This window comes from Heliangelus exortis, chromosome 19 (genome assembly GCF_036169615.1).
Source record: "Heliangelus exortis chromosome 19, bHelExo1.hap1, whole genome shotgun sequence".
Classification (NCBI taxonomy): Eukaryota; Metazoa; Chordata; class Aves; order Apodiformes; family Trochilidae; genus Heliangelus; species Heliangelus exortis.
The window spans coordinates 4,704,503-4,728,944 of record NC_092440.1 but is presented as its reverse complement, the minus strand read 5'-3'; the positions used below and the strand labels follow the sequence as shown (position 1 = coordinate 4,728,944).

The 24,442-nt window shown below is 45.8% G+C and overlaps 1 protein-coding gene across 2 annotated transcripts in view; it reads left to right on the top strand.

Annotated features, from left to right (window-relative positions):
- The window catches only part of GGT5 (gamma-glutamyltransferase 5), a 34,466-nt gene that overhangs the window by 3,685 nt on the left and 6,339 nt on the right, over positions 1 to 24,442 (top strand). Inside the window, exons 1-7 of one of the 2 annotated variants that reach the window (XM_071763288.1) lie at positions 14,494 to 14,876; positions 20,137 to 20,267; positions 21,385 to 21,474; positions 22,059 to 22,248; positions 22,821 to 22,978; positions 23,398 to 23,547; positions 23,935 to 24,068. In XM_071763288.1, coding sequence (XP_071619389.1) covers positions 14,716 to 14,876; positions 20,137 to 20,267; positions 21,385 to 21,474; positions 22,059 to 22,248; positions 22,821 to 22,978; positions 23,398 to 23,547; positions 23,935 to 24,068 — 1,014 coding nt within the window. In that variant the 5' untranslated portion in view covers positions 14,494 to 14,715. Of the gene's footprint in view, positions 1 to 14,493; positions 14,877 to 20,136; positions 20,268 to 21,384; positions 21,475 to 22,058; positions 22,249 to 22,820; positions 22,979 to 23,397; positions 23,548 to 23,934; positions 24,069 to 24,442 lie in introns of those variants that run through there. The other variant, XM_071763287.1, reaches the window with a different exon arrangement.

Genomic DNA, 24,442 nt, shown 5'->3' with positions numbered 1-24,442 from the left:
CTGTTTTTTTACATACCAGTTAATTTCTCTTAGTGTAGATGCATTAATTTCTCCTAATGGTTTCTTCAGAATTATTACATTTTTGCCTAGCTTCTGCAAACAGAGTTCCAACTCCAGTTTGCTTCCCCCAGTCTTGACAGTACCTTAAGAATAGTCTGGTTTAATAAGCAGTGTATTCTGTGCCTTTTTTATGTGTACTTCAAAATGCGACTGCTAAAAAGAAGAAGAAAACTTAGATTTTCTTCACCATATGAAGTGCTAGAAATTTGGTTTTATTTAAAACTGCATTTCTTGCATACCCACATGAATCCAGGAGCTTAAGGCATAAGCAGTCTCAACATTTCAACACTCAGGATAAAAGATGAGTTGTGGTGGCAGTGTGTAAACATAATGCATTGTGCAGGGAGCTAAAGCAACTCTTGGATGAAGCATCTGAGGAGATTTGAATATGATGAACATTACTACTGCAACTACTTCCTGAGTTTTGCTTAATTAACATAAAGGTTGAGCTTTGAGAAGTAAAACAACCTTTAATGTGCCATTTTCTGTTCTAGTTGCTGGTGGTCCTTATTCTGAGTTTTAGGTTAGTCTGGGGGGGAAAACCCGTTCCATTTGGGAGATTTTCCTTTTGATTTTGAAGTTAGCAGCACTTCAAGCTGCTAACTGTGGTTTCATTCTGTTTCTAGACATTTCCCCAGATTTCTAAAGCAAGACCTTGATGCAGTAGGGTAAGCATGAATTGCTCAGCATAGACTAATACTTGAAGCATGCAGTTAGAGCTCTTACACTTTGCCAAAGTGCCATTCCTCTTTCTTGGTTCACAAGGTTTCTGTAAAATGCCACTGACCACAGTGTCACCTTTTTTTATTTGAGTTGCAGTTCTCTACTCAGGGCTAGCCCTGGCAGGATTGCCTTTGGCTGCTCCCCTGTCACATACCTGGATGTGCACTGCACCACAAAGGGGAGGAGTGGGCTCCCTAGGAAATGCCTCTCTGGCTGTGGACTTTGTTACAGAGCCCCAGATCAGCCTCTAAATTCTGTGCATTCCCAGCTGTAGAGTCTGGGCCTTCACAGAGAGAATCTGATGTGTGTCAGGTAATCACTGTTCTCACTTAGACCAAATGTCTCTGCATTCCCACACAGTTTCCAGTGTCTTCAGGAACTGAATGATATTCAGCAGTGTGGTGGAGGAAAATCTGTCACTCAGCAGAGGAAGCTGATGTTCCTTACTAGGCTGTGCTGGGTACCTACACCTGTGATTGCCCTTTCAGTCTGCCTCAAAAGCAGCTGCTCTACCTACAGGATTTGTTGTGAGTGTTTCTGAGGATCCTATATAGCTATAGACATGGCAAGATGTCCTTAGATTAGTTGAGCATCCAGGCTCTTCTATAAACCCAGCACTTGAAAAAATATGCAAGTGCAGCTCTAAGCTGCTTGACAAAATGAAATATAATAAAGAGTAAATAGTAATCTTGGGAAGGGAGGTACTTCAGAGCCATAATACAGATGGATCAGGCTGTAACTACTTGGTTTTGTAACTGATACAGTATTTCATGTTATTTTTATCCTTCCAGTTAAAACCAGATACTGCCTTCTTAAAGAGCAGTATATCTATTTAATTATACCTTTAATAATCTCCTCTTTCCTTCTGAAAGCAGTATTTGGGAAGCAGAATGTGTCTCCCACTAATGGCTGTCTGCCAACTGGCTTTCATCTTTATCCTTTCTGATTCTGCAGTCACTTACCCATGTGAAGCATTTGCTCTCAGAACATGCTGTTTTTAGCTCCTGGCATTCAAAATGAAATAAATCAATGTAAATTGTTGGGGTGAGTGACCAGAAAGTGACAGTCAAAAGCCTTGGATATTGGGTGCTTCAGCCTGAGAAGCAAGATGGAATAGTCATGAATGGGGAACTGCATGGAGCTCATGAAGGAGGATCAGTTACAGGACCTCAGAAAAGAGTATAAAAAAGAGCAAATAAAAAAGAACCCCTGAGATGGAAAGGAATTATCTACTGAGAGTCATGTAAGAAGTTTCTGCAAATCTTGGATGGGGCTCTTGGTCTGTGGATTGATCTCAGTCCTGGGAGATCATTGTCTTCAAAGCTTCTTTGCCTGTGGGCCTTTCAGATAAGGACTGAGGAAGCAAAGTGTTCTCTGACAGAAGTTTCCTTAAATAAAAGCATCTGCTGTGGAGCAGTCTTAGGAAGGGGAGACTTGAAATGGCTGTTGGAATTTGTTTGCTTACACTGATCTACACCACTGTGATTTGAGCCTATTATCCATTATTGGCTTTTTTTTCTTTTTAATTTATTTTCCTCATTTCAAGTGCCCAAGTCTGTAAGCAAAATTGTCATAATAAAATTTCACAATCATATGAGACTGGTTAGAATGGAATTAAGAGTTTCTGCTTTGGATGCAGAGCCAAGCATTCAAGAGCATTTGAAATGGTGAGAAGAGAGAGACAGTCTTGGAACAGATTGTTCTTGCACTGAACCAGATTTCTTGGTGCATTTCCAGAAGCACTGAACATAACTGCAAAATGGGACCCAGAAGAAAAAATTTGGGACCAAGTAGGACATGGCTTGTTCTTGTAATGCTCTGCTCCCTGTGGTGTTAGAGCCTATGGCAAACAGTCTGCCAGGGGCACCAGGTGTATCAAAAAGCAAGACAGAGCTTGCTGGAGCAGATAAATTACCAACCAACAATTCATCTTACACACGTGAATTTCTCAGCTGCCAGATTTCCCAGGCTGAAGTTTATTTTGTATCATGAGATCAAATTTAAAATAAACCCTACAGTTCATCGTTGAGTGTCAATCTGGACTAAATGCAGGGAAGTCAGGGGAAGTCAGTGGGATCATAGCAGGATGGTATCTGTGGGCTTCCAGGGATATTATTAAAATGGAACATAACATTGTTCTGTTCTCCAAAATACTAAAACATTATAATCTTGTATCTGGATATGAAATAATGAATAGTGAATGTCACAAGAAGCATCTTTAAAACCATGGAAGTCTGGAGAATAAGTGAAATGTGTGCCTGAGAGGAAACATAAATTTTATTCCCAGTTTGGTGGCAAATGAATGTGATTTGTAGGATTACTGTTGGATAAAATAAAAAATAGGTTGTTGCATAAAGATGAAGAGATTCAGATAAATGCTGCATGTGGTGTTAGTTCCGTGGTGCAGTATAAATATGTGGCTGTGGGCTATCAGCAGCTCCTGTCTTAGGAAGCTCAGAGACAGAATGAGAGCAGGATTTGTGTCTGGATTGGGATATCAGTCAAGGAGGACAGAGTTCAGGTAGTGTGGGGCAGGTACCTTGTCTCTTCATGTCCAGAAATCACTGCTATTTTATGAATTTGCTTATTTTCTGACATCAAAGGACATGCTCAATGCATGATACTTGTGCTTTGTTTTATTTTCAGTTTTGGAAATAATCATGGAAGGAAGAGTAAAAAGCTCACAGAATCAGAAAACAAGACTTTTATGTGGGTATTGCCAGACTTTTGAAAGTGATTTGAATTTTGTTCTCTCTGGCTGTGAAACTGGTGTGTCTTTCTAAGACCTCTACAGAGAGGAATATAGTGCTTTGATATGTAGACTGCATTTTAATTTTTCAGACACAAAAGCTGCTGGAGCTTTTTGACTGTGCAAAGAGACCTGTGTGTTGTCTTACAGGTGGAGCAAGGAAGATTTCCTCCTCAGTTTTATTCTTAATTCTGTCACTGATTAGCTCTCCAGCTGTAAGTTAGCCTCTGCTTTGCTAAGGATTGCATATATACATTACATTACATACATATACATATATATACATATATATACATATACATACATATACATTACATTACATTGCATTATACATCCTTTGAGGCACAGTGGGATCCTGTACTGGCTTGTGGCATTCTGCTGCCTTCACCTGAGATACTCACCTGAGCACCAGACACTGCTGCAGCTTTGAATATATTTGAAGAACAGAGGACAGCACTTGTTGTGCTTGTCTAAGAGAGGCTTCACTTAGTGCTGTTGTGCTTCAGGGAGAGAGGTGAGAGAAAGAGGCTGATTTAGGAGGCAAGTAGAGACACACAGGTAAGGAAGTCTGCTGGCTGGCTTCAGTTCAGGTACTTAAATAGGTTTGGGGGCTAGAATTGTCTAGACTCGATCAAAGAAATTGTTTGATGAATGCAGTGTCTAGGATAACTTGCTTTGTACAGTTCTTTGTTCACAAGGAGGAATAACCCCATGTTTCTGAGAGGTTTCTGACCTGAGAGTCAGGTGCAGGTTCTAAAAACCAGACCACATCAATGCTGGAAGAGCTGTGGCAGGATGATACCATGTCAGCAGTGTTACTGAAGCAGTGGTTAAGATGCAGCCTGGAGAAGATCCCTGAGCCCTATTCCTGTAGATGTCCTCATCTCCCAGTATATTAACTAAATTGAATATTAGTTTCTAAATGCACTGAGGCACTGCTGGATCTTGCATAGATGTTTCTCATCATCCCACCTGACAGGGCTGAGTATCAAAGCATTGCTAGAGAGCAGCAGTAGCTCTGCCATTGGGACTGTTAGGTGCACCTTTCCCAAGTTTTGTGGTGTGTCTCATTGTGCAAGACCTGGTAGAGACACAGAATTTTGGTTAGGAACCTAAGAAAGAGAAATCCTAGATGTAGTGGGATAGAGGGGCTCTCAACTAGGGTTGCCAAAATACTTGAAAAGTTGTTGGTTGGGTTTCTTTAGCACTGTATGACCTGGGGATGTGGCTGAGATCCTGGCTTAGAGTCTAGGTTTACAGTCAAGATTAGGGCTCTGAAAATAAGAAATTCAAGCCATATTGTGAGAGTGGAGTTCAGACAGAATGCCAGCCTGAAGTGAGGGCTTTCTCCTCAGAGGGGTCCTTTGCATGGGGGACTGGAGCACCCATGGATAAGGATAAGGTGAGGGCTTGGCCAGAGTGGCTCTTAGGCTGGGACATGGAGGTCCTTCTCAGCCAGAGCTTTATACCCTCAGTACACTGTGCCTGCACGGTAGCCTTGAGTGCCCTGGGGGGGATCCACTCCATCTCAAAGGATTAGAGTTGTCATGGCTAGAGAGGAAAAGAACATGCCATGACTGCTTTCCCCTAGCACAACCAGGGTTAACACAATAAAACCTCAATTCCCACTCATTTATCTTGGGACAGAGCTACTCTTCCATGTAAACAGAGATTAAGGTCATTGCATCCTTATAAAGGACCTTGGCTATCAAATTGAGTTGAGAGTTGAGCAGAGGTCCAGGCAGAGGGCAGAGTTCCCAGTTTCACTAATGAACTTCCAAGCCTGTATCTTTTTTTTTTCTTAAACTCTTCCCTATTTCCCAGAAATGTGTTCTGCTTTTCAGCCTCTAGTGTTGATGTATCTAGCATTCTGAGAAACTCCAGCTCATTCTTCTTCACTTCCTGTCCCTTGAAGTTTAACCTCTAGGCATTCACATTGTTTCACTACCATCATGAAGCTGTAGTTTTGCAATTCCTTGCCTATTGCTCACCATTTGGTATTGTTCTCTGCTCTTCTCAGAGTATTCGGATTTGACATTCCTGTTATTCCTAGGAAAAGGAAGCAAAACCAAACAGGAACACAGAGGAGATGACCCTTTGGTGTCAGATTGTATGAATGTTGCTGTATATTGATAGCGTGGTGCTGCTGGAGTGTGAGTTCTTCAGCATTTATAAAGCTGTGGTCTTGTGCATTTCTCCTTGTTAGGGAGCCCCTGGCAGTGTCTTGAAAAGCCATCCCCTTGGCAAGAATCTCTTAGCTTTGTCTTCATTCTGGCTAGAGCAGAGTTAAGTCAACCCTGAAGAAAATCACAAGGTCAGCAGTTATCTTTTAAATAGTTCAATGTCTGTTATTATTACTGATGCTCTGTGGCTGATCAGAGATGCCAAATTACAAAAAAACCAAAGAAAGCCAAAACTTTTGTTCTCTTACAAGAACAGCATGTGCAGGGTGAGAACTCACAAATGAACAAGGCATCAGCTTGGAGCAAGGAGGAGACTGAGGGTTAATTCCAACTTTTGGCCTTGTTATTTGGGATAATACTGTGGCAGCAGTTTTAAAAATGTAGATGCCTGTCCTCTGCAGCCAGTAGTCACCATCAATCCTCACTTTGCTGAATCACTGAAGAACCACCCATGGAACTGCTTGGACTCAAAAGCAAGTTTTGGTTTTAATTTCATGTGAAAGCTGGCTGTTATGGAAAGTAGCTCTTAACTATAGTCTGACCTAAAAATTATTCTTTATCCTGTTCTCTACTGGGAATTATTTCCATTCCATCATGTGTTCTCAGTGAGAGAGAGAGGTTTTCCCTGCTTCTGTTCTGCAGTTAACACCTTTAAAATCAGCTGACTTCAAGTATCAACATAAATATAACTGGGGTAGGAATTAAGTTTGGGGCTTCTAGTGAGTCATGGGAAATGGAGTTTGTAAATTGTAAGCTGTGATTGAGGAAGCTTTTGTGTTTATGTTGTACTCTTCTGTCACAACCTATTTGCATTTATCAGAAGATCCCATTTAACCACCAGCACATCCATGAGGCACCAGTTAACATTGGCTGTAGGTGCAGGGTCATGGTTGAATAGATAAAACCTGTGGTTTTGGATAAGAGTAAGCAGTTACTCAAATTTTCCTTTTCTTTCTTGTTATAAATCCCTTTTTAGTTCATATTCCAGGACTTCTGCTGAGCTGTGACTGTACTTCAACTTGTTTTTCAGAAAAGCCCCTAAAAGCTGACTCAGTTGGCTGAGGAGTCCTTCACAGGACTGACAACTCTTTCAGTCTTGGCAGGTTTCTTTCTCTCTGATTGTCCATTTAGAGTGACATTCCCAAAGCCTTTATTCCATGTCCTTGCATGGGCTCCTTCCTGGAACTTCAGGGATCAAGATGCTGCCAACAGGAGGGCGTTAAGCAGTGGGTTCCAGCAGAAGTACCAGTGCTGCCTGTTCCAGAGGGGTTTTCTTTCCCAGTAACCTTGTTGCCCTGGACTCACAGGAGGTGCAGCAGCAGGTGACAGGCATAACAGCACAGAGCCCTCTCAGATGGGAATGGGGCAGTGTTTCTTTCAGGTCAAATACAGATACTCTGACTAAAGCCACTTTTTCTAAAGTGGAGACTCAGCATGGCTGGAATAACAGCAGCCCAGGGGCTCTTGGGTGAAGAGACTGAAGGGATGCAGCCCAGTGAAGGTGTGGACTGCTCCTCTGGAAATCCAGGCAGAAATTCAGAGGTTTCACAGGCACTGGAACACGGCTGTTGGTGCTGGCAAACTCACCAGCACATTCCCAGTAGTGATTTTTGTCTGTTCCAACCAGCAAATGCCTCAGCCAGCTCCTGGGTGTGGGCTGGCAGTTAGGAAAGTCCAGGAACCATTCTCAAACTGCAGGTCACTGCAGCCACCCAGTTTTAGGACTAACCAGTTGAGTAGCCTGGGCACCTCTGGGTGCTGAGTTAGTGTTCTAATCTAGGTGTTAACACAAAGAACCAAATATCAGTTTGTGTTCAAACAGGACTTGATAGTTGTTGAGTCTTTTAAGTGGAACACAGCCATTCTTTTGTCATCTCCAGGTACAGAAGCTGATCTTCTAATAGGACATAGAGGAGTCACAATGTTGCCTTTGAGGCTTGCAAAAAGAGGCATTTGAAATACAATTTTACAGATACTAAGACAACATTAGTTGCTAGAGATAGTTATTACTATGTAAATTTGCTTTATTGTGGTGCTGTGGCTTTTGGAACTGTAACAGCATTAAAAAGCAGATAAAAACCAGGCAGTTTCTGTAATTTTCAAATAAGCAGCAAGGTTGTATCTTGCAGTGTTTTACTCTGGAAACCTCTAGTATCCAGTAAATCAGAAGTTGGATGAAATTAAATTCATGAAACCAAATGATCAAGGGCTACCAGGTATAAAGACCACATTTATGGCTCAGGAAGCTTCTGAGTTTCAAGTATTGGGAGACTGGAAGACCATTGAGGGAAAAAAATCTCTATACATTTGTTGCTATAATCTTCCCCGGGCATCTACTGCCAGGTGCTGTCAGAGGGAGGATACTGAGCCCTGGGGCTCTCAGTTTGACCACCTGTCTGCTTCTGTGTCCTCATGTTAATATGGTCAACATTTGAGCTTATTGTATAGAAAGGTTGGAAACTGAATGGAAGCAAATGAGACAAATATTCTTCAAAAGAAACAGTATATGTGACCATGAAACCAGGACAGGGCTGCACTAGATGTCTTTATATTTAAAAATTGAACTATTTCGGCTTGGTTAAATATTTTTTCCTCTTTCTAAGCAATTTCTGGAAAACAGAAGTTTTCCTACTCTTGCTTTTACTGAGATTATATGTTCAAGATGGCTGTTTGTTTGGCCTTGAATAAACAAGCCTCCAAAAGAGTGTGTTGGGCAATCTCAGCCACTGATGTGTGTGTGATGTATGTGTTTATGTGTGTGTCCAGTCCTTTTCAGACTGACTGAATTTTTGCCAGTGTCAGGCAAAGAAACACATAACATGTACAGCCTGCTGAGAGCCTGGGCTTGGCAGGCTTCTGGAGCACAGATCTGCCCCTGGTTCTGCAGCAGGTGTCAGACCTTGAGGGAGAAGTAGAAGAGGGAAAGTCCAGCTTGGCTGCCAGAGTGGTGAGTGGCACCTTCTTAAAACTTGTTGTGAAAATAGAGACTGTCCTCCAGGAACCATGTGTCACTTGTTGCTTCTTAGTCACTCCTGGCTGTGTGGAGTGGGAACATCCAAGGGAAGGAAGGAAGGAAAAGTGGTGATTGACTTCAGGCAGGACTCTCTACAACTCCCTGAAAGGAGGTTGGAGCCAGGTGGGGGTTGGTCTCTTTTCTCAGCAAGACAAGAGGGCACAAGAGGTCTCAAGTTGTGCCAGGGGAGGTTTAGGTTGGACATTAGAAAGAATTTCTTTACAGAGAGGGTGATCAGACATTGGAATGGGCTGCCCAGGGAAGGGGTGGATTCTCCATCCCTGGAGACATTTAAAAAGAGCCTGGATGTGGCACTCAGTGCCATGGGCTGGGAACTGCAGTGGGAGTGGATCAAGGGTTGGACTTGATGATCTCTGAGGTCCCTTCCAACCCTGCCAATTCTATGATTCTATGAAAGGGTCTGGTGAGGGCTGAGGGGTTTTTTTTGAGGGTTCAGGAACCAAAAGTACTGCTGGGCTGGTGCCAGGCAAGGAGGTGATGCCATCCCAGCTTGGCAGAGACTCTCTGCAGCACTTGCCTAGATGAGCAGCAGATAATAAAGCTCAGCTCTGGTTCATACTCAATGTCCTACACCAAGCTGTGTAGCAAGGGAAGAATATGCCCTGCAGAGCCAGGGCATGGGCCTCAGGGGATGCAGCCTTGCACTGCTGGTGCTGAGTGACCTTTGAAGCTTCCAAAAACACATTGCAAAGGAAATTCAATACCAGTAAGGAACCACTGTGGATAACTGCTTTTTGGGGTGCATTTAACCAGTACCAAAACACTGCCTAGGCCTGAATGACATTATTTGCTTAGCTTACAGAGAAATACTGGCACTTTTCCTTCTTGTTAACCAAATCAACCCGAAACAATAGAAGTTATGTTTCTACAGAAAACATTCCTAGAATAGGAAACACCAAAGCTCCTTAAGCTTTTGGCACAAACTATTCTGGACCCATGGGAAGGCAGAGCCTGGCAGAGGGGGGGGAAGGGGGCACCTCTTTGAGGGGGCAGCTGCCTCCGGCCCCCACCCGTGGTCTCCTGTCCCCTCGTCCCTCCCCAGCCGAGCCCCTTCCCCCCTCCCCCCCGTCCCTCGGGGCTGCTCCTGGGGAAGGGTCCCCCCCAGCCCCACCGTGGCCCGGCGGGAGCTCCCGGGGGTTCCCAGCACCGGGACACAGTTCTGTGGGTGGGCGATGGGCCCGGGGGTTGCACAGTAAGAGCAAACCCCCGGGAAAGGGTCCTGGGTGCCGGTGGTGCCGAGCCCAGCTGTGCTAATGGATCAGTGACCTGCGGCTGCTGGGGGCTGGGCCCGCCGGCACAGCTGTGCCCCATTCCGAGCCCGGGTGCTGGCAGCTCCTCAGAGCTCCTGGAAGTTTCTGGATGCCTGCTGCTGCCGGGAGGAGTCCTGCCGTGTCTGGGTGCTGACAGCTCCCCGGTGTGGGTGCTGGGTGCCCTCACCCCCAGGTACATTTGGGGTGCTGTATCTCTTTCTTGCTGTGAGCCAGGAGAGGGGGAGATGCTCCTGCTTGGGGTTGGACTCCCAGAGCTCTGACTGGGTGCTTCTTTGTTGCCTGCTGGCTCCTGATTGAAGCCCTCCCACCCCCTGATGTGGGGCCCCCATCTCTCTCTCTGTTCTGGGAGCAGGGAGGCTCAGGGTACCCGAGGGCTGAGAGTGTTATTTTCTGGGTACATGTGCTTGACAAATGGTCTTTGTTAGTGCAGGTTCATGGTTTGGTGGTGTTTCCCCAGCCCTCTTGGAAGGCTCAAAGGAAGGTGAGTAGCTGGTGCTTTACTAAAACAGGATGTTGGAAGGGGTCCAGAACCTCCCACTTTCCTGGGGAGTGTTTTGTGTTTCACTGTGAATGTTTTCTATAACGTGAATTTTTCTGGTGCTGGATTGACTCTTCCCTCTCTGAATATCATAGAAAAGCACATATAAACATGCAGCCATCAGGGGTAAGGGTTATTATGTTTGTGCCCATGTTTAGCTCCCCGAGGTGGCTGGGTTTACTTGAGTTCCCATCTCCTTCACCCCTGGCAAGCTCCCTGAGCTCTGGATGGTGCCTGTGAACCAGGATTTCCCCAGCCCCCCAGGTGCTCTGGCCATGACAAGCCTCCTCCCAGCATGTTGGGACATTAAAAGATATTGCCAACACTGGGCTTGACAAAAATCCCACCAGAAACCAACTCATGGCTTTGCCTGATCTTCATTTTGTTCAGGAGGGCACTTCATTACATCAGGGTGTATTTTATATAATGCCAGTCTGCTCAGAGGTGCCTCTTTCACCATAGCTCTTATCACCACTAATAAGCACTGGAAGACCTGCTGAGGTGTTACTTTCCAGGAGAGCTTCTTCCAGACCCATTTCTGAGCACTCAGGTCAGAGGAGCTTCAGGGATGTTGCTCTTTGCTACAGGTGGGTGAAGCAACCAAGATGAACTTTCCATTACAGCTGAACAGTCTCTTCCTCACACTGAAGGACCCTGGAGGATCTCTTCCTTATTTGCCCTTTAAAATTAATATCACAATCAAATGCCTCTGCAGATGCAAAAATTCCCAGTATATTACCTATATTTTTGTAACTTGATTATTGCATAAAGACAACTGATACTTATGGGTTATAAACAGGGTCTCCTCCTGGAGGAGGAGACAAACAGTGTATGAAATTCATCCAGTGTGGCTTTTGGTTGCGTGCTCTTGGAAACCTTCTTAGACTATTGTCCAATGGCTTAAACTTAATTTAGAGTTGGGAAATGTAAACCCCACTTTTTTATTACAACAAGAGCTTGGTGACTGTAGACAGAGCTCTGCAAGCAGACACCAGCAGAAAGAGACAACCTCTTGAGTATGTTGCAATGTAATTTGGCCAGTGTAGGGACACAGCCAGAGGAGGATGTTTAGGACACTAGCATGAGTTTGGTGTGTGTTTAGAGTTCTTTTAGTTTATATTTTTTAAGAGGAATGATAAATTGAGGGTCAGTGCCTTGGCTTTTCTTTGAATTTAATTGCACAGAAAGCCAGACATGTCTGCTCAACAATTTTTCTTCTCAGTCAATGGAAAGCAGCACTGAAAAAAGGGAGGCATGCAGAAAACATGAAATGCTGCTCATGCCATAAACCTCTTTTGCTGTAGGCAAGGCAGCAACCTTATTCCCTTGAGTCTGGTCCCAAAGTGTCATGAATGCTGCTTCAGCATACAAGTCTCTGTCTTGTCAGAAGATGGCTCTTTGATTTGCATCTCCAGCTTTATTCTGCTGAGCAAATAGCACCCATACAGCAGTGTGGATGCTGGTGCTCTTTGGGATTGTCTCCTCACAATTCTGAGGATTCTGAGGCTGGTTATGAGAGCTGGCTTCCAACCAGCTACAGGTTTTCTTTTCCTCAGATGTGACTGATACTGGTCAGTGTCAGAGAAGCAGGTCCTACAGATGGGTGGCTCAGTGTGTCAAGAACACGTTGGAGCTTGAGGTAAAAGTACTTTGCTTTTAGTGCAATAGATTGTTCCCAGCAGCTCCTGGTGCCTCCAAGGCCTTGGTCCTTTCCATCACGAGACAATGGGATTAGACAAACTGCCATGTGTGTTCCCCCCTCAACTCAGCCCAGTGGCTGGGATCTTTCAACACCTCTGCAATAATCCATCTGCAAGGGGAATTTCTTCCCAACTCCTGTACTTAGTTTGTATGCTCTACTCTTAAAAATCTGAGTATTTCTATCACTTGGTGATTTCTTACCCTTCATAAGGTAGCTGTGATGTTCACATCAAACTTAGCAATGCCTGGACTTGAGATGTTAAATCTCAGATTTAACCTTTTGAATGAAGATTGAGACAAAGACTTAAGAGGACCCTAACAATATGAAGAAAAACTGTGCCTGTTTATTAGTTATTAAATGGTGATTCTCTTAATAATTGCAATTCTAATTGAAATGTCCTTGGCCTATTAAAGTCTTTGAAGGCCTGGGTTCCTTTTCATGCAGTGTACAAAGCCCTTCATGCTTGCAGCAAAGGACCAGAGCATTCTTTCAGTCAAGTGTTACGTGTGGAGATTTATGCCAAGGCAAACTGCACTCCCAGACATGGATGATAAATGTGAAAGTTTTGAGAAACAAACAAACAAAACAAGTAGAGGTCACAGTCCTGAGCCCCAGCGTGTGACCAGCTAAGCAGCTTCTCACATGGGAGAGGGTCAGTGCAAACTTTGGAGGGTAACATGGGCAAAGTTGAATGTTGCACCAAGACTGCAAAGGTTACACACTGAGACAAGGAGGCTCTGTCTTCATTTGTGTGTCTAAAAGGAAAATGGGTTTGTGGGGGAGGCATTTGTTAGTTGGAATAGATCATAACCCTGTCTTAGGTTTCCCAGACACAGGCTGGGAGATGAGACTCTGTTTTACCTTTCTTGCCTCTTCCAGGTCTCCCCCTGACAGTACAAAGGTAATTTTCCAGCTACAGATGTTTGATGTACTGAGTTGAAAAAACAAATCTATTGGAAATTGGGAGACTGCAGTTGAATTCTCTTTGGTATTTGATGAAAGTAAATGGGCAAAATCCACTTGAGCCTGGAGTCTGTTGGTACTGAATGGTCAGGGTTTCCAGCCCTGCTTTGGATTTAAAAGGAAAAGCTTTTCCAAAAGCCACCAAAATTATGACTCTTTAAGTGTTATAGAACAATCTGTCAAAAATTAAACATGGAACTCATGGGGATTGAGAAATTGGACACGATCAGCAATGTTTTGAAATAGGGGGAAGTGAAGAGTCACATTAGAACTGTGGAGGCTTCTTTACACATGCCAGATCAGACAGAGATGTGGAGACCAAGAAATTATTCCCCAAGGACTATGGCTTTATCTTGGAAACATTATTTTTCTTGGACTAATCTCAGTTCCCCAAGATAACCTTATGGGAAGATACAACTACAAAAAAGACAGTTTAGTCTATCAAATCCATTTCTTGGGATCTGATACATGACACAATATTGCTTAGCTAGGAAATTAAGTTTAGTACAAGTTCAAAATCTGTACTGAAATACAGTGTACATCTGCACTGCTGGGTTCTCCTTCTCCCAGATTTAGCTGGAAAAGGATCACAGATCATAACTTTTAGAAAGACAGGAGGCAGATATGTACTTTTAACTTTTGAAGTGTGAGGAAAGCTGTGTAAGGACAGGCTCCTAAAGAGCTCCCTGGGGGTGGCTGCACTGTGTAGCAACCCAGGCTGCTCATTGCTGCTCTGATGGGAATCAGGTCTGGTCTGACTTAGCAGCTGTTGGGGGCTGTGGTTGTCTCTGCTCCAGGCTGGAGCTCAGGGCTCTCAGCTTGAGTGTTCTGGAGATGTGCAGAGCTGTGCTGCTTTATTCAAGGTATTCTGGTATGTTCATTTACAGATGTATGGTGTGGATGTTGGAAAGGATGAATGATGAAAAAAGTAAATAAGCAAGGTTATAATGAACTATAAAGTAAGAGTAAATACGAAGGTACCAGCTCTGTATTTTGTCTTTAGCTTTTTCTTTGAATAGTCTTATGGAAAGAAAATATCCCTGGTTTGCAATGTAGAAATGATGTTGTAAATCTCCTAGTGATTCACCACCACAGGCTGCCTTTGGTAGTTTGCTCTGTGTGGCAAGAATGTGAGTAGAGAGCTGTGTGCAGCCAGTAATCGGGCTAGAGATTTCACTTTGAAGTGCTCCAGGAGTGAACGTGTTAAATCTTGTCATCAGAGCCTTAAAAAAAAAAAAAAGTCATATGGTGGACATGCCAGAAAAAGTTCTTTATAAAAGAAAGTGAAAAGACTCGCAGACATAGAAGAGCAGGAAAGAAAGAGTACACCGTTTCCTTTTGGGCAGCTTTTAATCTTAAAAAGAATGTAACTGAGTCTCAGGGGGCAGAGCCCACTTCAGTGAGACCTCCCTCCCAAACCTGCCGGATCCTCTGCTTCCACCCTCAGCAAAGCCGGCGCCTCAGCAGCCTCGCAGCCTGCCCGGGCACAGCCATGGCTACGGGGAAGGTTTGCTGCCTGGTGCTGCTGACCCTGGGGGTGCTGGCGGTGGTTGCTGTGCTTGTGGTCATCCTGAGTCGCCCCAAGTGTGGTCCTGAGCAGTACCTGCACGGTGCCGTGGCTGCTGACACCGAGACCTGCTCTGCCATCGGCCGGTATGTGAACAGAGCTCTGGGGCATGCAGCTGGGTGTTGCTGGGGTTGTGGATTCGGACTGACAGACAGGTACCACAGGAGTGAGCTGGGTTTCTGCCCCATCCTCTCCTCTGGGGCAGTGGAGCTGCTCTGAGAGCAGATGGAGCCCTGCCTCTGGTTGGTGCTTATTTTCTTTAGCAGATGTCACAAAAATTTGCAGCTCTGCAAGTCCTTGGCCTTTGGAAGGTACAAATATTGATAGTATATAATTGCAACATTGGTTTTTATAGTGGAGAAGCAGGAAATTACCTGCTTGCTACATGGTGATAAGTCTGTCAGTGGCTTAGAAATAAATTTAGGAAGAAGTGAGAGGAGATAGCAGAGAGCTGCAGCCAGGCTCAGGGGACAAGGGGACAGCATCCCGGCCTTTTAGGGTGTTTGTTTCTGGTCTGAAGGTGTGTCTGGTATCAGAAAAACACTCAGTATTGTGCAGTAAATCTGCAAGGAGCAGATTTAATTAAAACTCAGCCAAGGCAGTGTAAGTACATATCCATACTTACATCATTTGAAAGATGCAGGTTAAAAAATTTCTCTAGCTGTCCAGGCTGTAACACATCAGTTCGTAACAACTTCGCTCAAACATTTTGACTGTTATGTTATTATTTTAGTGTTACTTCAACTCCTAAACATGAAAAGGATGGGACTTCACAAGCCAGTGGGATGCTGGGTGCTCTGGGATGCTGGGCTGTGTGTTCTACCAGGTGGCAGGAGGAGTGAGATCAGGTGTGGTGCCATTACACCGTGCTCACAGTGTTGCTCAGGTGGCTCTTGCACTGACATAGCATTTGTGTGCAGAAAATGCAGTGTGGCTGCACGTGTGTCAAGGAAGGAGATGGGGGGGGGGGGGGGATGCTAAGCCACAGGTTAGTTATGCACCAAAGCCTCCTAACAAATTTTCTAGTCACATTTTCAAAGTAAGGTAAAGCAACAAATTTCCTCGGTCTAATTTTATTTTATTTTTTTTAATTGCTGAATGCTTTTAGTGGAGACATACAAAAAAGCAAAGAGAGATATCCACAGCACCATGTGGAAAAAATTAGGCTTGGGAACGGCAAAGCTGCTATCAAATGAAAACCTCATGTTGTAACTGGACCTGTTACAACATGTGCCTGCAGGCCAAACCCCTGGTGAGAGCGGAGTCACTGCAACCAGTCCCTAAAGGCCACCACTGGGAGGCTCAGCAGTACCAGTTTGTCCCTGCTCTCCCCAACTCACCCTGTAGACCTTTCCCTCTGCTGGGACCCTGGGGTGCCCCCCCTCAGACATCCCTTTTATCCTGAAAATCCCCCTGAGTTCCCGGGAACCCACGTGGGGGGTGCTGGGAGAACCCCCAGGGAAGGATGGGCATGAAACCAGTTGCACTGGTCTGGTGCCAAAGTCTTGGGAACTAAAAGTAGCACCTAATCTGTCACCAAAATATAAATCTTGTTCTTTAATTAAAAATTCTTGTTTCCTTAAAAAAATGAAACCCAAACTACATACTCTGAGTTCTCATTAGCAGTAATTAAATTCCTGGGGCATTACATGACTCTGTGTTGGTTTAGATGTTGCTGTTTAAGACCCAGTCTTTGTGTGCTCCTAATAGAACTTTAATTGAACTTACCAAGAATTAACTGACCTGAATGTCTTGCCCAAAGATCAATCTTGTCTTCTAACAAATGGGTTGGTAGACTGCAGAAAACACCTCAGGACCTTGTGTTTTCCCCCCTGCCCCTCCCTTCACAGCTGAGCTGTTAAGGAAGGATCCATGAAGAAGCTGTGTAGCTCTGTAATGCATCAGCACAAGAAGCAGATGGGTGACAGACTCACAGCCCCTGACTGCTGCTGCTTTTTCTCTTCAGTTGTGCTTAGCTGTCATCTTCAGGCTTGGGTTTTCCAGCTCTGGAGATGGTGTTTGTATATTCTGGGTCTGTGTAAGATTCTGAAATTTTTGTGCAACTCCCTGCAGGAGCCCTCTAGTCCCATGTGCTAGAGTTCCTGGTAGCCATCAGTGCCCAGTTCTCAGTGGTGAATGAGGTCAGGTCTTTTTGCTGGAGATCAGGGACTGCAAGCAGTAGTGTCAGCTGTCTGGTCCAGACAGGGATTTTGCCCTCTTTAATTTCTCCTCATGTGGAGAAGTTGAGGAGGCAGGAGGTGATTGCCCTGGCAGTGAGCAGTACCCATTGTACCTTCACCTCCAGCTCTGAGCTACTTCTTTCTTCTTGGCAACAGAAGAGGCTTTTCCTATTAACCATGCTAAAAGCTCTATATTCCCTACCAACCTGCTCATGGAGCTCTGCCATCCACTGCTCTGCATCTGTTTGTTTCCCAAATGGCAGAAGCAAGAGCCAGCACGAGGCCAGGGAGAGGTTTAGGAGAAGTGCTCATTCCCAGGGATGAGAGAGACACAGAGCACTGTGAGCTGGCCTGACCTGGGCCAGTGGCCATCTCTGCTCCCACTCCTCCAGTGCTGCCCAGCATAAGCCCTGGGAACTGGTTCCTGAAACCAACACCCGCCTGGGGGACAGGGTGGTGGGGAGGGTGAGAATTTAACTGTCAGAAAACGTCTGAGGTCCTGGGAAGCTCAGTTCTAGGCAGAGAATCTGCTGCAAAAATCTTTCTCAGTGGTGGCCCAGCAGCATTTCTGGAGAATCCCAAAGGACTTCTCTTCCGTTCTTGTACTCTAAATTTGGCAGCTGGCCCTTTTTTACAGAAACAGCTGCTGCTTTTGCTCTTCAGAAATGTTAAGAAGGCAGCTCCTATATATAATGGGTGGTATCCTCCCAGCTTTCTTTAGCAGGAAAAAACCCCCACAATAATATAATTTAATTCTGGAAATTAGCATTTCCAGTGTATTTAAAATGGCTTCAGGGCTCCTTCTAGCCAGAGCAGAACAGCAGACTTGGTCTGCATGCCCATCTTTGCTGTGAGGATTGTCTGAGCAAAGTGCCATCACTCAACCTTCCTGGGAGGGTAAATCTCTGTTCTGCTGCTGCTGGAGCAGGACTTGGTTGTTCACATCCTGTTCCACTCCTGGCTTTAAGGAAATCCCATTACTGGCCAAACCCTAAAGCTGAGACTATGTATCAGAAAGGACATAGCACAAAAGATGTTATCAGCTCTTGTCAGCTGTAGCACTAACATCTCCCTAGAGAGACCTGATAAGGTACCACACTCTGATTGAGGGGCCATGTGTCTCTTCAGGGTTTTGCAGTGTAATTAAGCTGTGCAGCCATGGTCCCTATAAAGGGAGCAGCATAATGGTGCAGGGTGTGCTGTGATGGGAAAGACATAATGCTCCTAAGCTCCCCAGGCATTGCTCCCAGTGAAATGGGAGGGCTGTGGCTGAAAGTGGGTGAGCCAGGGGTGGTGAGGGTGATACAGCAAGCCTCATCTCAGAGAGGGTCTCTGGACAAGAGGTAAGTGCAAGGTGTGTAACCATTTACACACCTGTGACTATGGGAAGTTGGGTGAGAGTCTGGTGCTTTCCAAGCTTTGGAAAAATGAGAGAGATGTGTCTGATTTTCTACATTAAGACCTTAATGGATTGCATTGAAATGAAACCCATACATCTCTTAAGTTTCTTTTAAAAGTTGTTTTTCACTGCAAATTCTCTCAGAATCATGATTTTCCCTGGCACAAGGCTTTGTATGTGTGCTGCCTCATGGTCCATAACCCAGAGGCTCTGAGAAGCACTGTCTGAGGCCAGTGTAGTCCTCTCCTTCCACAGCTTTCTGCTAGGCTTCCTAGGCCTTCTGCAGGGGTGACTCACAGTCTCAGAACACTCTTGTGTCTTTCTCTTTTATTGTTAGCTATTAAAAAACTTCAGTTTCAGACCAGGCAGGGACATTCCCATGGCCAGAGCCATACCCCTGCTGCAAGGAGGTGAAGGGGTGAGCCTGAGCCTCCATCTCCATTTCAGAGTTACAGCCAGGGAGCACTTACTGCTAAAAGCCATGCAGATCCCAAACAGAAAGCCCGGTGGTTTCCTACCATTTCTCTTCTCCCCACTTATCCATATGCCATTTCCTTACAGGCAGTGATTCCAGAGGCACTTACAGAAACAAGGGAAAGCCACAATCTGGGTGCCTGCTGGCAGCATCCTGTTCCCAGCCCCAGCAATGGATGTAAAATAAACAGCAGTCCCTCTATGTGCTCTGTGTTCCTGTCAGAGCCTCTGGGAGCAGTTGCACTCCAGTTAATGAACATTTGCCCTCCTGGCTTTGCCTTTTCTAAGCAATATCCCCCACCTAAACAGTCAGAAACAGTCCTAGCAGATAGGAGGGCTGGCTACAGCCAGGCTGTGTGAGGAAACCCCACCCCACCACATTTCCTATGCAAGGAAAAGATTTTTTTACAGCTGTGCCTGAAGCAGGCATGTGTTAGGACACATTTCTCTAGCAGAAACTCATTGCAGTCAACAGCATGAGGCTCCCTTAATGCCCCTGTGTTCTTTGGTGTGGCTCTGCCTAGGTAGAAACAATTGTGGCATTTTTTTTCCTGCTTAGTTTTTGGGTTTCTTTTTGGTTGGTGGTTTGTTGGGTTTGGGGTTTTTTTTTGTGTTTTTTTTTGTGGTTTTTTTTGTGGTTTTTTTGTTTGTTTGTTTGTTTTTTGTGGTTTTTTTGAGGGGCTTTTTTCCTTTGGGGCTACAGGGAGGGGGTGGGGGGTGGGGGTGGGATTTTCATCCTATCACTGAAGCCCAGGAGAGTGCACTGGAGGAGCAATGAAGTAAGGCCTGAATTTTATGCTAATTGGTAAGTTAAGTGTCAGGCATTTTCTTCACATGGGCCCATATTTGCTTCAGTGTTCCTGAAGCCTTTTTATTGGGAATGGCAGGCAGGGAGATAGAAATCAGTAGTTTGGTTTCCAGCATGTGCAAAACTCTCTCCTGCACCAATAGAATCCTTGTCTGTGTCTAGGAGCTCCTTGCTCATCCTTTCATCACAGCATTCGTCCCATCACTCTGCCCAGAGGATGAGCAGCCTCACACAGGTCTGGCCTCTGCCTCTTTTTCCTCCTGCAGACTCTCCCTTCTCCACCTCTGATTTTTCCTTTCCACTCCCACAAAGCAAGGGGCCTTTCTGTGGTCTCACACCCCACACTGCTTTCCCCAACTGCCAGCTCCTCTCATTAACCTGAGGCTGCCTTGCAAGTGCCTCAGGGAGACGTTCTCAGTATCTCCTCCATCCTGTCATCCCTGGCTTTTAACAATGTCTTTTTTTTTCCCCCATTTCCACCGCAGGGACATCCTGAAAAGTGGAGGCACAGCTGTGGATGCTGCCATTGCTGGGTTGATCTGCACTGCAGTGATGAACCCTCAGAGTTCAGGCCTGGGTGGTGGGGTCATATTCACCATCTATAATGCCAGCACAGGTATGTGCAGCCCTGGCCTCTCCATGTGCCCCATCTCCCTGCAGACACTCAGCTGCCTTGGAGAAGTTAGAATCCTTCATGTTCTCTCAGAGAATTTTTTTTAATAAAATGCAGCATCTGAACTACACTTTGGCTCTTACCCCAAAGCATCTGTTACAGGGAGTGCATCCTTCCACAGTAAGAACAAGGAGAGGGTGAGGAGGGGATGAGCTTTAGATATAAACCAAACTGTGCTTCACCTTCCCCCTTCCAGCAATCCCAAATTCCATTTCCAAGTCCCACAGGTGACAGTGCAGCACAGTGTGAGTGGTGCCTCAGAGGCAGGGGGGAGCAGAGCAAGGCACAGATGCTGGCAATGAGCAACATGGGGCTGGGGTGGCTCAGGGAGCCCTGGGGCTGGGACCTGGGGTCTCTCCCTGCATCAGCAGCTCAGGCAGTACCTGCCAGCATGGGGCTGCATCTCACCCTGCCTTGGCTGGGCTGGGCAGGGCTCCCCAGAGCACAGTGAGAGACCTCCTGTCCCAGGTGGTGCATCTTCCCTTCAGAAATCTAATCCTTGCAATGCTCACAGCCTGCTGGGAAGCCCTTCTGTGTCTGGCTCAACCCCTAGTGTTGTGTTCTTGCTTTTATGGTTTTTTAATGTAGTTTTTTTTTCTTTAATTACCTTGGCTCCCAAAATGCCCTAGAGCTTATGGATCTAAACAGTCAAATCAGCACTGAACACAACAGCAACACTGTAGTTTTAAAACCCTGCTGAGTGGTCTCACTGGAAATACTTGGGTGTATCTTATGCAATAGCATGATTTGGCAAAACACCTGTAATTTTTTTTTTTTTTTCCTTTTGTCAAAGCCATGTAACTTTGTTTCATACCAGCAGTCTTCTGCTACCTGAGTTACCCTGCAGCACGGAGCCACACGTGGCTACACACAGCTCGAGTGCTTGGTGCACCGGGTAGCACTGTGGGCTTCTGCAACACAGCTGCATCTGCAGCCTGAGCCAGGAAAAGAGCCACAGGGCAGAGAAGGAGACAGAAGAATAGGCTAGACCTGAAACATGAGTGTATACAGGTGGGGTATCAGGAAAACAATGTCATGCAGTCCCCTTTCTCCTTTGCAGGAACAGTTGAGGTGATCAATGCCCGTGAGACCGTCCCCCGGGGGTTTCCCCATGATTTGCTCTCTGGCTGTGCTGCTGGTTTCCCCATAGGTAAGGACACAGACTGGGCCAGGAGGGCTCTGTGGCCTCACAGTGTGCAGTGCAGAAGCTCACAGTGGGGGAACTCAGCACCTTACTGACTTTATCTGAAGGTCTGTTGCATTGCTCATGCTCTTCTTGGACTGATTTTTCAAAAGCAAGAAAAATTACTGCATGCATAAAATCCCTGTATCATTGGAACATCTGCAACCTGACTAGGGAGGGGCTAGGGAGCACAGTGTGAGCAGAAATCATTACCTAACTTCTGTTCTTAGGAAGTCTGCATTTCAAGATCAGATTTTCCAAAGCACTCGTTTCTTTAATTCGTTTCCCATCAGTTCTTAAAGAGAAACATAAGCTGCTCAGGCTTTTCACTGTGCACCTCTGAGCCTGGGTCCAGTTTCTCTGCAGTGCTTCTCCTAGGCAGTAAAAGAAATATATGAACTGGAAAAGGAAATGAAAAAAAACCCCACAGAACATAATCCTGCTTTTAGAACCCTTAGTCCTGCCTGTACAAATCCACACTTGCACTACAGAGAGGTGAAACCCACAGGCCAGTGACAGAGTGGGTGTGACTTTGCCATTCTGCTCCCCAGGTCCCCACTGGATTGCTGTGCCAGGAGAAATCCGTGGGTACGAAGCAGCCCACAGGCGACACGGCCGCTTGCCATGGAAAGCCCTGTTTGAACCAACCATCAAGCTCCTCTCAGAGCCCCTCGTCATTTCCCCAGTTCTGGACAAAATAATCCATCACCAGGCCTTCTCCACTGTGGGAAAAAGTCTGTGGTAAGACCAGTGAATTAAATTGTGGTGTGACAACCACTCTTCCCTCAGATTCAGCCCCTTCCTCTGACATGCTGATATGGAGGACAGGCTGCTGCTGTGGCTTCTGCTCAGTAAATATTTGCTATGGAGAGGGAGGGAATAATAGAATTTTTTTTTTTCCTGTCAGCAATTTTTTTTTTTTTTAAATAATTTAGAATGGCTTGGCACAGCAACACCACCTGCTAAGCACATCTGCTCATGAGGAGAAGCTGGCTGTATGTGGCCTGCCTCTGCCTGTGTGGAAATCATCCCCTAACAGCCTGGCCCTACAGCAGACACTCATTTGGAGAAGCCCTACTGACCTGAGCCCGGGTCAAAGATCAGGTCCTGTGGAAGAAACTCTGTCTGGGGAAGGAGTGCCTGGTGCCTGGGTAGCAGTTGGGTGAGAATAATGTTTCTCTGTAGACTGCAGAGGGGCCCTTGGGAAGTACACAGCAGCACAAACCAAAGCAGTTTTGGGACGGAAAAAGAGAGCTGCCCTGGGGACAGAATAAGCAGATGCTGTAAAACTGATGGATGATGTTCTTTAACAGCCCACTGATCTGTGACGGTCAAAGGTTTTTGAAGCATGGAGAGACCTTCAGGTGGCCAGCTCTGCAGCAAACACTGAGAGCTATAGCGGAAAATGGAGCTGCAGCATTTTATGAAGGACAGATAGGAAAGGCCCTGGTGGAGGACATTAGGAAGGCTGGTAGGTAGCAGCTACAGTTAATGCTAACAGACAGCCCTGTCCCAGCCAACAGTCGGTGCCAGGGACTGGTACGTGCCATTTGCTTGCCACTTGGGGTGGTACCTGGCATGGGAGGGGGCCACCTTTCCCCAGTTCTTAAAACTCAGGCCCAGAAGCAGGGCTAAGGGTCACCTGTGGCTCTGGGATTCACCCATAGTGCTCAGGCACTTGCCTCTCCAGCTCCCATAGGCTTTGTCATGTCCTGGGGTTTGGCAGTAGAAGAGGACACATGAAGACATTGCTGTGCTTGGTGGAAGAAATTTGGAGTACTCAGGGGTGGCTCTTCACAAGTTTTGCCAAGGCTCTGCTGTAGGCAGCCCATAGCACCTAGGAGCAGTTATTGTGCTAATGCCTGCTACCCATCTGGTTTTCTGTTCAAGGGTCCAGTATCTCACTAGAGGACCTTCAAGCATACAAAGCTGATGTGTCCTCACCTCTGAATATCACCCTGAACAATCACACCACAGTGTTTTCTCCTGGACCCCCCATGGGAGGTGCTGTGCTGATGTTCATCCTCAAGATATTGGAAGGTAAATTCGTAAGGGAAAAGGGGCAACAAAGAGCATTGCTGTAGAGCAGCAGGAAAGAAATGGGAAGAAATGGACTTGATAAGCCAGAACAGGCCCCAAAGCAGCAGTGTAACCATGCTATGCAGCAGGATAAACCACAGCTGCTGCAAAGACCAAAGAATACACAATCTTCCCAAGGCTTCAAGGGGAATTGAAGTCACAGTGGAAATTACTGCTTGGTTGTTTCTGTGCCCACATCCTGCTAAAGTATAGGGAAAACTTGATAAGAACTGGGATGGGAAAAGCAGATTCTTTTAAAATTTTTTTTTTTTTTTTTTTTTTTACAGTTTTTGAAAGAAACACATTGCCTTGGGTCTATTAACAAAGTTATTTACTCCTGCTCTGTAGAATATAACCTTCATGAGGCATCACTGGCAAACCCTAAGGACAAGGTGGAAACCTACCATCACATTGCAGAGGCCTTGAAGTTTGGCAATATGCTAAAGCCCTGGATGAATGACCCGGCCTTCTCTGAAGCTCAGGTGAGCTGGCACATGGGGCAGCCAGAGACACCCACAGAACTGGCAGCTTCTTCAGCCCTGCTGCTTGACAGTGAGAGAGTAGGGAAGTCTATTTTATTTTTTAAACCTGCATTGTCACCAGCTCATTATAGCCTGGGTGCCAAGCCTTCAAGCAGGCCACTGTTTCCCAGACTATCCTGCCTGCCAGCACTGTGCTGCAGTACCAAGTGATGCTCTGACACCCTCCTGCTTTGCAGCAGAGACAGGCTTAGGCCATTTCCTTTGTCTGCAGCTTCTGCTCAGCTCAGGCTGGTACACACTTGCCTGATGGGGATGTGCACACGCTTGTGCCAATGCTGAGATGACCCAGTATTGAGCTTGTTTCATTCTGTGTG